This window comes from Monomorium pharaonis, chromosome 8 (assembly GCF_013373865.1).
Source record: "Monomorium pharaonis isolate MP-MQ-018 chromosome 8, ASM1337386v2, whole genome shotgun sequence".
Taxonomy (NCBI): Eukaryota; Metazoa; Arthropoda; class Insecta; order Hymenoptera; family Formicidae; genus Monomorium; species Monomorium pharaonis.
The window spans coordinates 3,287,409-3,303,444 of record NC_050474.1 but is presented as its reverse complement, the minus strand read 5'-3'; the positions used below and the strand labels follow the sequence as shown (position 1 = coordinate 3,303,444).

Below are 16,036 nucleotides of genomic sequence, written 5' to 3'. Positions count from 1 at the left end.
ACTTCGCGACACGGCGCGGAATCCCGGTGGCATCCCTTATGAGATTACGCGGCGCACCGCCAACACACGTGGAAAATTAATGCGCGTTTTCAACAGCGACGGAAGAAGCGAGGGAAGGGGAGGAGGAGAGAGAAAGGGGAAAGCTCCCATTGTCGCCTCGGCTCGGAAAAGTTAGCCATCCCACGGACTTGCTGGAAGGACCGAGTCTTGCGAGGAGGTTTACACTACCGTGTGTCTTGTTTCGCGGAACGCGCGAATACATTGAGGTCGACACGAAAGTACACACGGAGCTGAACGCGGTTGAAAATTATACCACTATTCCTCGTGGTCATTAATTAATACGAAAAAAAATATATATATATCCCCGTGGAAGTTATTCAGCGGTATTAAAAGGGCCGCTTTGCACCATAATTGAATTAACTCCCGTTTCGAGTGAAACACACTCGCATTGTCTTTCCATCTAGCGACACACGCGAGATATTCGATCGATAAACGCATAATACTGCGAATTAGTGACATGTGGCGTAAATTATCTCGAATTATGCACTAGAAATTATAATTCTCCAACAGTTATTCATATTCGATTATTTCAATTATTTATTAATATCCCCGTCTCTCTCTATGCCGCGGGTAATGCGGTTACCTGCGGGAAGAGCAATCATTTTCCGCCGTGGGGGGCGCACAATAATAACGAATAATTCTTCGGCTGTAGCGCGAGCTTTTAAATGTTTTTGCAGCGTTACCATTCATCGAGACATGGGGCCCTCCAATGGAATTACGGCGGCATCGCGCAAATGTAAGTGGAGAATGCAAATTAATGCGCGCACTTCGCGGCGAGAATGCTGTGACTCCCATTGTTTCGCTCCCCGCCCACCTTCTCGCGCTCTTCTCATCGCTGCCGCCGCTTCTTTTACCCTTAACGAGCACCCTCCGCCGAGGGACGTATGTTTTTCCATAAAGCCAGTAAATGCGCTCATTCGCTAATACATCGAGGTAACTTTTCGCGAAAGAGAAAGAGAGAGAGAGAGAGAGAGAGAGAGAGAGAGAGAGAGAGAGAAGGAGAAGGAAGAAGGCCGGCAAAAGGGGGGAAAGTGGGAAAAGAGGGCGGTATTAAATTTGTAAGAAAGGGTTGAAGGGTCGGATGGGCGTAATGGAGGCTCTCCTTCTTGTTTCCCCGCGTACTATTTTGAAAGAAAAGTGCCGCGAGTGGCATCGGCTGTGAGAGGGAGGGCAATGCTGGTTGACGACGGTGAGTGGATGGTGGATATATCTCGTTGCGAATGGAAGAGTAGGGAGAAGTAGAAGGGAGCACGATGTAATTTAATGAAACAAATGGAGACACGAGTCAACTGCGCAAACACTGGAAGGAGAGACGGGATGAATGGAGGACGAAGGGGAGTGTGGACTAGAGCGAAGACTGAGCGAGATAGCGGAAGCCAAGATAGGGAGAAAGCGAGATTGGGGTATGATGGCAGAGAAAGACGGAGAGAGAGAGAGAGAGAGAGAGAGAGAGAGAGAGAGAGAGAGAGAGAGAGAGAGGACGAAAGACGTAGGAGCGTGTTTGCGCGCGAGAAAGAGAAATAGAGTCTTCCTGCAATTCAATTTCACTGGCGCTTCCACTCGGGAGGCATTCACCTCTGCCGGAGGGACTGACTTACCCGTCCCGCCGCCGCGTTCAACTCCCCCGCGTCCGCTGCGTTAGAAACCTCTCTGAGGTCTCGGAAAGTTACCCGCAACCTGGCAGATCTCCCTCCCGAATTTCGGCTGAATATTACCCACGTCGTAGACGAGCGTCGTCGTTCCTTTCCCCCGCGCCGCGGAAAGCAAGGTGAAACCTCGGCGCTCCGCGACTATCCAGTTCTTTTTCTCTTTATTCCGTCGGCGGGCGTAAGCTACGACGAAGGTAATTATTTTTCTATTCTCTCTCTTTCTCGGCGTAAACACGAGACCGTGGCAAGCGCAGTCCTGTTACGCGAGGATTATTTTCCTGACGGTCGACTTAAGCTTCTTGAAACCTTCTTCTTACAACCAACCCCCTCGTCATAGATCTTTTGTAATATTACGCTCATTATATTTTTTACATGTATATTTAGGTATATATTTTAATTTCCATTAACGAAACACCAACTTTACAAAAGAGGAAAAGTGCATTATCGATAATGTATTTCGAATCCCTCGGCATTGCGATTCGATCGTGATGGTATCTTCAAAAGTATGTTAGAGAGAATATTAAGCACATGAGAAATTTATTCCACGACGAGAGAGTAACATCGCAATTTGCAATTGTGCCGAGCGTTTCGTCGCAAAGGGATGCAGAACGACACCGTCATGCAGTACAGGCGACATTTTATCGCGGCCGATGCAGGCGAATCCACATGGGGTTAGGAGGTCTACATACATAATGCAGAATGTGCACGGAGGTCAAGCTGAACTACTCAACTGTGTCAGGGTTACCGTTCCTCCCTCGCGGTCGATCCCCACGTGCGGGTTTCGAGCACCCCGAGCCTCTGTCTTCCACAGTCACAATCCGCTCTTTTCCGCGACTTGCTGTTTCACCATTCGGCCGTTCATTTCTCGTTATCTTCGCTAATTGGCGATTCTTTGCTATTCCTTTTTTCGACATTGTCATTAATATTGTAAACATCGGTGAAGGAAGTCGTGACCAACGACATAATTAGAATCCACGAGATCCCAATTCTGCTCGAGCGAGAGCGGTCAAAATTGCATTTAGAATCTCGAGTGATTTTCGTTAGGAAAATAAACGCTTCGCGGGTAATGTTCGCGGCTCGAATACAAATGAGTTCTGACGAGAGAGATTAACTCCGAGCAGTGTGTAACGGTGGATGCGAGCCAGTCTTTTTAACAAGGTTACTCTAATAACGAAAGTGGAGGGATTGCGGTGCGCGACGCTTTACTGGGGAACTTTGCTTACGTGGGTAAACGAGCGGTAGAGCCAAGGTGAGCGCTAAGCAGACGGGCTACGTCTACGTACGAAGCAGAAAACTTCAATTAAATGTGGGGAGCATCAAGCTCCTCCCCCGGGTTGGTTTAATCAAATTTCGCGCACGCCTCGCGAGTACATTTCGTATAACATGATGAAAGAGTGTATATTCCACGATGGGCTATAACGCAGACACCGTCCTCTCGTGTTTCCGTGAAATTAGACGCGCAAGATTCAGTCGTAAGCTCAACCATGCGAGAGACCGGAAGGAGACCGGGGAGATACCGGTTATGATTTCCGAGTTAAACAATCCATGATACGCGCTAGAGCCATTAAGATCCTTATTATCTCGCGCAAACGGCCCGCAGGATCGAGAGACGAAATTGTACATCGCGCCGCGATAGAGAAGCACGCGGATGTATGTACACATAGACACAGGTATATGTATCTACTCACGTACACATGCACACATGTACGACCGCAGACGCTATTCGCGCCCATGGTATTTTCGTTCATCGGATATACGAGAGGGATTCCGCGGCAAAGATAAACAGCCGCTCGAGTGTTTGCCCTAGCTGCCGAGACAATTTTCTCGCCACTGACGTGACTATGGAAAGTGGCCTACCTCGCCTCCCCCTTTAATGCCGCCTACTCTTTTCGCTCTGAAAATTCAACGAGCCATCCAACTCGCGATTTTACGAACGGTACACTTTCTGCCAGACACGTCTCTGCTGTTTGTCGCGTGGATAAGCTGTCACCGTACGTGCACGTAGAGGTACACGCGAGCTGTCGAGTCAACCGATACCTGTCGGTCAACCTCGAGAGTGGGTCACAAAACTACTCTCGGCGATGTAGAACGTCTGCTAAAGAGGTAAATAAAGAATAATGAGGGGGGAAAAAATGAAAAAATGAGAATATTTATTACATTCTTTTGCTGCTGGTTAATATTTTATTGCATAAATAATGTTGTGATAAAACAATTTACATAAATATACATTACATGAAAGGCGAATATACACGTTGGAGAAAAAAACTTGAGTAATCTTAGACTATGTACAGTTAATCCCACGTTAAGTCAATCAGGCTAAGCTAACCTTCAAGTCTTTTAGTTTGGTCGGAAGCCAGAGTTTCGCAACAAGGATACATAATTCATACGAATGCGGCGTCGAAATTGAATTCAGTTAAAGAGTCGCATTGCGCCGTAACACCCAACGCCACGCCAATTGCGCGCAAAGCCGCGCGCGATACTTCCCAAGTTGCCCGGCCGCCGTCGCTGCCCGTCCTTTAATTTGCAATTTGCGATCCCGAGCCCGAGCAACCCAAGCACGAAGGGTAGCTTCGCGCAACGACGTCGAAATCGCTGGCAGCTTACGGCAGAACAGGTGCCACCTCTCCGGGGAATTAGTTCTCACCGAGGACGACGGGGTGGACTCGATTGCCATTTCCCAAAAGTGATATCCAGTTTCGTAAGTTTCTCTCCGACGGGGCGGCGGAACTTTGCCGCGTAAAGCAAGCGAGTTTCATAAAGTGCCAGGATACCGATCGCCATACGCCTTTCCTCCCGTGGTGTTCTCCGCGCGAGTTCTCCCCTTATAAATAAACTCGTGAAAACGGCATTGAGACTTCCAATGCGCCACCCTGAAAGAGCTCAAGGGCTCGTCTACACTTGTTTCCAAAGTATTAATGAGCCGACTCTGTCTCTCTCTCTCTCTCTCTCTCTCTCTCTCTCTCTCTCTCGTTCAAAATTCGAAGCAGCCCCAGCAGCGTTTCATAGTTTTATAAAATCGCGGAACCCTCCCTCCCCCCTTGGCTAAAACTCTGTCGGTTTTAACCCATAACCACAGGTTGTTATGACGTTGGCTTGTATAAATTGACCTAATTGGATGTTGACGCGGAGTATGCAAATTGGTCGCGAGCGCAAATATTGATTGTTTGTCCTAATGAAGCAGCGACGTAGCGGCGAAAGCATTTGAGAATAAAACCCGCGCGCGGTATCGATAAACGCAAAAGTAGAGGGAGAAAAATTTAATTTGAATTTTTACGCGCAGAGGGAGGGAGAGAGAGAGAGAGAGGCATTTTAGTGAAAACTTTCCGACACGCTCTTGGTGGCAATGTAGTGTGGGAAAATGTGAACGTAATAATATTATACACTTCAGGAAATTCAAATATGGTTCGATATCGGACGATGTTGCAGAACTGGTAGCGCATGGGAGAAGTGGGAGCGTATCTACTTTAAGATCACACCAAGTAGACTGGGTCCGTCCAGAACAAAGTTTTGAGAAACTTTCACGCAAACCAAAAAGAGTTCGATTAAATATTGATGCAAACATCGAGCAAAGTATTGTAGCTAAGCGTTGTTCCTTCAAAACAATTTGACGAAACAAGTAGCGTTTCGCGAAAATGTTTCAACGAAGAACTCTTGGATGTTATTATCACTTTACATGACTCTACCGTGACAAACTTCCTTCTGGAAGGAAGTCACTCGGAAGTTGGATAAATTAATTTTCTCATGTGTATATGTAGAAAGGAGAGATAGCGACATTAGCGTATAATCATAAGCTTTTCCACTCTGGCACGTTATTTTAATTAACGTCTGTATATAAGTCGTTTCATAGATAAAATAATCTAAATAATTTTAAATTGTGCGCTGTGATGTTAAAGAATATTAAATAAAGTAGTAGCGTGTCGATTTTCACAGATGTCTTTCCAGGTTGCTCTTAAATGACGAATAAAATATAAATATTTCCACGTCGATGGAAAAAATCATGATATCGTGCTGCTTCAAAAGGATATTCTATCGACTGTGTCTGGCGACAGAAACGAGTCACGTGGAACAAGGCTATTGCGAGCTCTTAGCTTCCTATCCTTTACTCCGCGTCTTTGCTAAACAAGTTCGTGAAAATGGTATTGACTTTCAAGAAGTTTCTCGTTGAAGCGCTGGTCGGTCGTTGCCCTTAACTTGTCGCTTCTTGGGAATATTAATAAACTTCTTTCACGATAGAAAGTGCAAAGCAGTGGAAAGTGCTTTGCAAAGCACTGGAACACTCTGTACGTTAAAATCAAATTAATAAAATATTGTTTCATGAATAATGTAATTGTCAACGTTATCTACCGCTATCAAACAGCTGAGTATTCGCTGTAGCTGTCTCTCAGTATCAAAGAGAAGTAAGAAATAATACATTTGAACGAGATACTCAAACAGAATGCCAATGTTTTTTCATTTTAAATCATTTACACGGCTTGTATATTTTGACTTTGTAAAAAAAATCGATATAAACTTCCCCTTTAAATCAATTCGCGGGAATATCGTGTTTCTTCTTAGGGAGGCCCTTCACCTTTGCGCCAGTTAGAAGTTCGCAGAAATGATATCGATCTCTAATAGCGTTTCTGTAGAAACTCCCCCGCTACTTAGTGATCCCCTGAAATATTCATTAACTGCTGCAAAAGACATAGAATTGCGAATTACCAACTGCGGCTTTAGTTGAACTATTATTAGTCGGTAATAGTCCGATAAAATAGGGATGATAAATTTAATTCTACGAAAACCAAATCGAATTTCAAGCACAATCGGCGGACGCTCATGAATTTTCATAGCTTAAGTCGGCACGTCGATACATTGCATAATAATAGGCGTTGTTGAAATTGCAATATAAGGGTCGCCACCGCAATACCGCAGTTTGTAATGTAATAATAACATTGAGTATATCAATAATTCAATTGTATATAAATCTAAAGCTTACAATCATTAATCCTCATATCAGCTAATCCGCAGTATATACCTATATTTCCGCATACAATATAACTGGCATTATCAATAAAATCTAATATTGAAAACATTAATGACGCACGTCTACTTTAGCAGCGGGGGAGCAAATTAAATTGTCAGTGCAGCTTTTCAAAATCCCGATCGATCGACGTGTGGCGGGCTCGCCGTCGGTACCACGCTATTTCCAACCCTTCATTAACATTTAACTCGTCCGGCTGGCCCCGGGTTCGGCTACATCTCCGGAGGATACGGCAACTGCCTTAAATATCAACTCTGCACGTTGGTTATAGCGCGTCTAGCCTCGCTCGATGTCGCTCGGGGGATGAATTATCAAAATTTCCGCAATAAGTTCCGCAGCCGAGCGCCGGATGACCCCTAAGTGTATCGCGACACGCATAAGAAACGAGGGTGCCCGGCGATCCACGCACCCTCACCGCCGACGACTCTCACTCGTCGCGAGACGAGTTTTATTTGTCATCCATTTATACACCATTACGTCGCAGTGTTATATCTTGAATTATTGAGTTCAATTTTCCCGGAGGGTTGCTCCGCCCGATTGAATTTTTTATTGTGGCGCATTGAACAATGGCTTTCGTTGGTTTTAATTGTTTTATCTGCTCGTTTGTATAAAAAAGGCAATTTGCGTTTCCGCAATGGAACAATGTCGCGCCGCGCGCCGGGCTATTACAACAAATACATAACGCCATTATCATCTCGTATATGGATAAACGTGTTTCGACGAAGTCGCTCGGCCGGCCGGCGCTTTTGTTTAAATCGCTCGATACGGCGCATGTTCGGCCGCGGGGTACTTTGATCAAGGATGGTAACGGATAGGCGGCATGTTTACGGTGCAAGAGTAATAAGACAAACGAAGTTACGACCGCATTTGTAGTTTATTGATACTTGCTTCCCCCGCGCATGCGGGCATTCCACGGGTTGAATTATCGATAACACGCCGTCGCCTGACACGTTGACTATCGAGAACCCGGCGCCTCAGTCTCTTCTCTTTTTCAATAAAGCGACTTTATCGGCCAGATAAATATTATTAGCCAATAAGCACATGCTCATACTCAATACCTCGATATCTCAATACCTCGTGCAGTGCTTTCATTACTGGGTCTCGGTCGGACAGGTGTAGCCGGACAAATATCCCTTCTTGTTTTAATAAAAAATAAAAAAAAAGGAAAGCGTTCATCATTCTGTGATGTAAAAAAAAACTTTATAGACAATGCCGCAATTTTGAAGGTGTCGTGCCATTTTCGCAATTTTCTCATTGTTTCACGCCACAAAAGCGATTCTACATTCGCCGCAAAATAAAAATACGATGTTACGTCTCATTATTCAGAAATTGAGGTCCGGGCTACGTAAGCACGAGTCCGTTCGTGTACATTTCGTTGGCGAGAGAAAAGGGAGAGCAGGGAGAGAGAGAGAGAGAGAGAGAGAGAGAGCAGGTGGAGTTACATGAATAAAATACCAGGAATGAAAAATAAAAGGCGAGTGACCCACATGACTGTCGCGCATACGTGTAAACACCGTGAGCGCCGGCATGGCACTCACGCGAAAGGGAACGACTTATTCGCTGAAAGCCTCGCCCAACAACAGTTCGGATGTGTGCAACCCCAATGGAGAAATCCTTGTTTTTTTCACCCCTCCCCCTCCCTACGCCCACTCCCTACATTCACCGCCGTGCCTCGCGCGATCCGGCGTCCCATGCGCTAAGAAAAGGGCGAGAAAATAGGTTCCGCACTCCTCCGGAGAGTGCCATTCAGTGCTGTAATTTATTCCAGTTTCATGAATCCCCTTTTGCAAGGCCCCTCGCCGCCCCGCGGCCCGCCGTCCTTTTCACTTCTGCCGTTCTTTATCAGGGACTGCTCTGTGCCCGTTAATCCGAGTTACCTCCCTTTCTCGGCTTTTCTCTCTAACGCCGTTTATACCACCCCCTACCCGCACCGCACGCCGTCCCTTTCCCCTCGCCCCGAATGCTGCCCCGCGCGTGCTCTCTAATTTATCTTGTCAAGCTTTCATTTCGTCCATTACGGACTTCTTTCAGGCTGCGAGTACTTGTTGCGCAGGTACGATTGATATTATGAATTCCGCGTTATTCTCTAAAAGCATGCCGTCGAGAGAGAAGAAGTGGAGAGCGAGAGGAGCTCCTTCAGAGCGCGAAATAACGTTCCCTTCTGGCGTCGTCGTCGTCGTCGTTAACCTCCCGGCGAGGATGGCGTTGGGAGGCGAGGTGAAATCCGACGATCTCTCTTTCTTAGGCCACTTAGCGCGGGCGCGTAAATCTAAATCGATATTCCGTCACCAGCCGGTACGTACGGCGAGCGAGCGCGCAATAACTCTGTCTCGGCTTCGTAATATCGAGCGTGCCGGTACGCTCTACGCGCCACCCAGGGAGAATAATATTGAAATCACGCGGGGTTGCACGTCGTCGTCATCGCTGTCGGGGTCGTCGCCGTCGGTAGCCGCCGCCGCCGCCACAAGTAGGCCAGCAGCTCGAAATAGAAACCGTCAACTGGGGCAGTCAATGCCCAACAACGCAAGACACCATTCGTGTGTTCCGCGGCACGTACGCGACTTTTCCGTGCCGGCGTGTACACACGTGACCACGTTTCCCCCTTTCTTTCTCCTCCTTTCCTTTTTTTATCTTCCTTCTCTTTGCGTTTCGTTTTTTTTTTCCCCCGAGAGAGAAAAAGATTGCCGCCTGCCAAACGCCGGGGATATCGCCACGTTGCCCCTCCCCACGTGCCGAACGCGACAATCTATGTCTCTAAGGCGATTTTCCGCTGCACCGACAAACGTCCGTCGGTGACTGCGGGATTTATGCGGGACCGAGACTTACGATTCTACGCCGACCGCCGTTCCACGCCACGGTGGTTTACGTGCCTCGCAAACTACATTCAGCGCGATATCGTAGTTATCGTAGAAAGCCCTTTGCGAATCGATCGTCAGTTGCAATCTAATCAATTTACCGCCGCTGGAACTTCGTTAGCGACGGTAATATTTCGCCGCGCGCCGTCCCCCCCCCTACGGGAAATTTTATCTCTGACTACGCCGACGAATAATGATTATCAATCAAGCCTAGGATTATTGAATAACGCCCCCTCGTTGTGATCATTGCAGTTTTGTCGTTAACCGCGAAGGTAAAGAAATATCGGTGCACGAGATAACAGGTCGCGGCCCGCGATTGAAGATCTAATTAAATCCGCGTCGCTACCTTTTCGCATTAAATAGCGTGAGCGAGTAAACAATGGAATGGAACAAAGAGAGGGGCGGCAACTTTATTTCCCCTGGATCTTCCGCGCATCGTTGTAACGGGTTAAATGTCTTGAAGCAAATGCATTCATACGAGCGATAACGCAGCGGATTTTAATGCGAGCGTTTACATGGGCCGTTTTAGCCCCGCAGGCTCGCTCAGATATACGTGCTTACCGGCAGTTTCAGCATCCGGCTTAACAGGACGTAATTTTCCGCAACAGCGGCGTAATGAGGCGTATATAAAATGACACTAACCCCGTACGCTCATCATATCGTTCGTATATTCTCTTTATGATGAGGCGACATCGCTAAACTCATACTGCAAAAATAAACGATAATGTTCGGTCCCCCCGCGTAACCTAAATTGTGATTAAAGATCGAAGGAAATATTTAGAATTACGCTTGCAGCTTCAGTGATCGCCTAAGACGACATTGACGCCAGCGAAATTTATATTTTCGTTGAAATTATTGATATTGTTAAATAAGTTATCTGCATGGCTGAAATCTTTTAGGCAAATTAAATCACGCTTCATTTCTGTGTACTAATTTCTTCATGTTCGAAACATATAAATCTTGCACATAACGATTCCTTGAGAAGTGCCGATGATCACTAACACATTTAAATATAAAATAATGTGACCTATATTTCGTATATAAAATTTGTATATTATAACTTCTAACGATTATTGGGCGCTCATCAGTCTTCGTTAATTTAATTTTAATCTTCGTTAATATAATTTGTACTTAATCTCTTTTGAAAATTAAAAGCACGGATTTCATTATTTCTATCCTGTCTCTTATCGCACCTCGAGTGCGCTTCACTTGCGAAAGCTACCGAACAATTGCGCTCTTGCACATTCTTGCACTCTCTCTCTCTCTCTCTCTCTCTCTCTCTCTCTCTCTCTCTCTCTCTCTCTCTCTCTCTCTCTCTCTCTCTCTCTCTCTCTCTCTCTCTCTCTCTCTTTCTGCGAAGTATCCTTCAAAAGAGCACTGCGAATCTCTATTCTCGTTGTACCACGCAAATAACATCGCGGAAACTTTCAGCAAACGGTCCCGAAACATTTCCTCAAAGTTGAACCTCGACACTTCGAATCTCTCATCGCCATTCCCTTCCCTTATTTTCCATTCCTACAATGACAAAGTGCACGAGTATCTTGGACGATTAAGGCATGCACATCCGGCATGTGTAGCGAGTGTATGCAGAATTCATTCAAATTTAATTTTTTTTTTTTTTTTTTTACGACGTTATCCATACGCGATCATCGAAACGTGTCGTTCCTCTAAACGCGCGGACGCGTGGAGATATCGTGATCGCCTGTTGTTCTCATTTCACGCCTTGCCTCCCTCGCGCGAGGAAGGACAAGCGACCCCCGGGTGCGCGCTAAGATAACGCCCCGTGGGTCGCTCGTTTCACTCGTCAGACATGCTGCATCCCTTGTTTCATCATTTATCATCTCATGATTCACGGCCGGTGCGAGTGAGTAACGAGGCTTGATCGCGCGTATAGAGCGAAGGTCCCTTGAATAATGGAGCCACGTCCCGACTCGCCCTGTTAAGCGGTATTAAAACTTCATTTCGGTCACCTTGCAAAAATAATGAAATCGTTAGAAAAGGCCTCTCGGATCCCTCCGAGACAAAAAGTTGTACAACATAAATGTAACGCGCACGTCTCTTCTTGATTGGTCGCATGCTCCGACTGAGATAGATGGACGAATTGCAAATATCCTCAAGCAAGTGTCCGATATGAGTTATTGAATTCGCCTCGGTAATGAACTTCCCTCGCGTTTTGTCGATAAGAATAAAATGGAGTGAATTGCCCTCGCACCGGCTTTATACGCGTTCATTACGATCCCTCGTTTATGTTGAGTGTTGGTGTTGGTGCAAGGGGCAGGAGACACCGATATACATATGGTACGAGTCGTATCCGACCCACAGTGGCGAGGGATACGAGGGTCGTGTCTCGAGGGTGGGCGAGAATTCGCCGTACGGCCAGGCTAGCCTCAATCTGACGAACATCCGTGAAAGCGATCAAGGATGGTACAAGTGCAAGGTCGTCTTCCTCAACAGGTCGCCCAACAATCACAAGAACGGTACCTGGTTTCATCTAGACGTCCACGGTAAGTAATCTCAATTTTCACGCGTTTTCCGGTCGGGGCGGGCCGAAATGCGGCTTCTCTCGAGCATCCTTGCGATTCGGGATTGAAATGAACCGAGACGATGTAATCTAGATAACACGTTTGAGTCGCAGCTTGCGTCGCTGCGAAATAAGCAGTGAAAAGTATAAATGGAAAGTTACTTTCGGGTTATATGAAACTTGATGAAAAAAGAACTTGGTATTCACGTAAAGTTGTCGGCTAGTAATAAAAGTTATATCCGCTATGCACTAAACGCGCTCTTATCCGAAGCTTTTATGTCCAGCTTATATAACATGAAATTACGTTATTTCTGCTTCGAATAGCCTCGTTAATATCACTTTGAACTTAAGAAGATTTTACGACTTCGGCTAATGCAGTTTTATAACACTTGCTGGAAAGTTAACCGCGTAAGTTAAGACCACGTTTGAATAATTCGACGAATTTGCAAGTTTTCCCCAATTCATCAAATGAGATGCATATAATATACTTTTATACTATCTTATGTACTATTAGCCTCTATTAATTATATACTATTAACCATATTCTGTCTCAAGAGACAGTTAGTATTTGTTTAACGGAACTAACGTGATGCGAATTACATATGTTTCTCTTGTCTTTCGAGCGATAAATTCTTCAGATTCACTTGCACTCAAACAAGAAACGCGTGCGTATGTTAACGTTCGATAATGAAAACTGATGTCGTCGAGAGATATCGGGGGAAAGAAATGCGTTCGCGCATTGCTGGAGACACGTGAAATTCCGGAATATCCTCCTTTTGCGCTTGGTTAAACACACCGGCGAGTATAGTAGTATACGAAAATATTCCTCTTTCTGTCGCGTCGCGTTCCTTCTTATCCCGGCCGCGTCCTCGAACTTACCCCGCCGACGTGACTTCCTGTCAGGAAAAGGAAAGCACGCGGATCATAAAAGGCGCTTCAGAGAGACGCCACCGTTGCCGCCGTCGTCGTCGTCGCCGCCGCCGCCGCCGCCGCCGGTTCTCCGATGCGGTTCGATGCGAATTGTACATTCAGCAAACACCGCGCAACCACGCCCCGCCGTGCTCCCGTTCTCCCGTTCTCCGGCGTTCCTGAAGTTCGCGCGTCGTGGAAGAAGTTATGTTTCTTGCTTGCTCAGCGTGCAGTTCAAACTTGCATCTTCTTCCGGAGTTCTTCGCCGTGCCCTTCATCGTTTCGATGAAATCTCCCGAGAAACGCGTCTCACCCTCCCCCCGCTTACGGCGAGTAAAATGGAAAGGAAGATCGCAAGAAGATCGTGTTACTGGACGGGAAATGGGACAGAGGAGGGGGAAAAAAAAGAGAGAAGAGAGAAAAGCGCGCTGGGAGAAAGGGGGAGAAACTTATTGCCGCGTTTTGCTCGGCTATAAACGACGACGAAGGGCCGCCGGAGGGAAGAGAAACATTTAGATGGCTTAGGGAGGATGTGTTACGTTGTCCTCTTTTTCCCTCGTCACACCTCATCTCCACGTCTTTCCCCTTCAGTCCGCTCCGCTTATTCCCAATTTCTCCATAGTTCTTTCTCTCAAGCTCCTCTCGATCACACTCAACAATAATAACAACAGCGGGGGTGTGACGGCGGCGACGGTGACGACGATAGACCCCCGTAAACGGCGTATCAAAGGGAAAAATATCTCCCGGGACACCCAGATAGCGCTTAAGATGCCTTTATACTTTGCAGTCGGCTCCGTTCGGTCGCTTGCTCGCGTTAGAGTCATAAACCGTCGCATCCCATCGTGTCACTCCTCCACTCTTTTTCTTTTTCCGCTTTCTTCCATCTCCCGCGCTGTATCTTCCAAAGCGTCGCTTTCGAAATTAAAATTCCTCGTCTTCGAATAACGACGAACGCAAGCAGACGGCGCATAGCAGCGGACAATATCCCGGAAAAATAGAAACCGGAGAAAGAGAGAACCCCGCCCCGAACAGCAACAATTCGTAAGGAACTCTATGCTACGTGAAGCTTCTGTAGAAATATTTACCTGAGCCCTTTCCGATTCTACTGGATTTCATTTGTGCGCGCGTCCACGTCGATTAAAATTTTTCCAACGGAACGATTCTGTCTCGTGGAAGAAATGTGCGAGAGGAAATATATATATATATATATATATATATATATATATATCACAGGATGGTTTTCTTAATCATTGCGCCGTGGAAAATTTGCATTATTTTAATCACTAATCTTTTTCTCGTTTTTCATTCGCGACCATTCCGCTCCCTCATTCGAAATTGTCTTACCGCCATAGGACAAGAGAACGGTCGACTCACTTTGCGTCATCGGTCGCGAGCAAGCAAGCCATGGGCAGCGGCGAACCATTGTGATTTTTCCAGGATGAAAAGAGGGCAACCGATAAAAACGCGGGACTTCTCGAGGAACATTTTCTAAATGTCCATCTCCTCTCGTCGGACTTGATTGTTCTTTTAACGTCATTTACCCACGGCCATTTTCTGTCGTGGAAGTGCCAAGCGTCGTCCTCACTTGCAAAAAGATAAACGGCTTACATTTTTTGTAAGATTTCGCTCTGCGAGAAGGAGCAACGTTACTGGGTCGTGAAAATAATCGCGGTGACACGCAGGGGATGATTTTTGCTCGAGTCAAATAGAGATCGGTCGGTCTCCGTCGCGCTCTCTCTCTCTCTCTCTCTCTCTCTCTCTAGAGTTAACATTGTAGTCGTATATAAGCTAAGACCGTAGTTGTACTGAATCATATCTAATCACTTGAAATTCGTCTCTATTGTTTGCAGCGCCACCCAGATTCAGCGTAACGCCGGATGATATGATATATGTGAATCTGGGCGATGCGATAATACTCAACTGCCAGGCTGAAGGTACTCCGACGCCAGAGATCCTTTGGTACAAGGACGCGAATCCGGTTGAGCCCAACGGCCGGGATGTTGGGATATTCAACGATGGCACCGAGCTCAGGCTCTCGACCATCAAGACCGAGGACATCGGCGATTATACCTGCATCGCCAGGAACGGGGAGGGCCAGATCAGTCACACAGCGCGCGTCATCATCGCCGGTGAGCGACCCTCCGCTTTTGTTAGAATATCAAGGAACGTTCTAGTCGCGGAACCGCAATTTCGTCGCGAAGTTGAGCAATAAATTATCCGTTCACCCAGGGGCAGCGAAAGACACGATTACGTTCGACAGCAACCGAGTCTTATCGAGTGTGAGAGATAAAACTTTTTTAATTTAAGTCGTACTGTCATTCAGAAATATATTTGCCGGCGAAGATGTGGAGATAGAGCGCCAGGCACGGATATTGCAGGGTTCTAAAAAAAAAAAATCGTGTCTTTAAACCGTCTTAAACTTACGACGATGTAATTGTAATGTAATAAAAATGAATTTGCGCGATTTATCCATATACCACACGTCTGCACTTCGCCTGTGACTATTTTCTCTGCGTTATTTTTAATTTCTTGAAAACATTTCCCGTCAAAAGTCACGTACTCGACGTACTCTCATTTAGAAGGTCTCTAATTCTCTGAAAAGTCCTCCTCTCAAAAATTCCCCGCGTGATTTTATCAATGCAAGTCACGAGCGGCGTCCATTCCGTGGTTTCGCCGTGGCGAATAACAACCGCTTTTTTCCCGTCAGCCCCGGTAATATTTCGCGGGAAACGTTAGCACGCGCGCTGTTAAGTATAACTGTCTGACAGTTGCCGGCCACTGCAGCGCGGCCGCTTAATCCACTTGGTCCGGCGGCTACGACAAAAACCATCGTAGCACAGCTTTCGTTTTAGAGTCGCGTGTTAAACGGGACAAACGATGTCGCGCAACGCGTGACGATTGGGATAATTAAACGACCGACCAATGGCGTTCACTTGCTTCCTGGAACTGACGAGGAATCGTCCGGATGAAATATCCGTCCCTAAAAATCTTTTAATCAATCATCTGTTCGTCACTACGCGAAAGC

General features: G+C 46.5%; 1 protein-coding gene across 11 annotated transcripts in view; it reads left to right on the top strand.

Annotated features, from left to right (window-relative positions):
* Window positions 1-16,036, top strand: part of LOC105836219 (protein turtle) — a 256,293-nt gene that overhangs the window by 210,591 nt on the left and 29,666 nt on the right. For 9 of the 11 annotated variants that reach the window (XM_036290535.1, XM_036290536.1, XM_036290539.1 and 6 more), the window contains 2 exons: window positions 11,854-12,085; window positions 14,862-15,140. In XM_036290535.1, coding sequence (XP_036146428.1) covers window positions 11,854-12,085; window positions 14,862-15,140 — 511 coding nt within the window. The remainder of the gene's footprint in view (window positions 1-11,853; window positions 12,086-14,861; window positions 15,141-16,036) is intronic. The other 2 variants (XM_036290542.1, XM_036290538.1) reach the window with 1 other exon arrangement.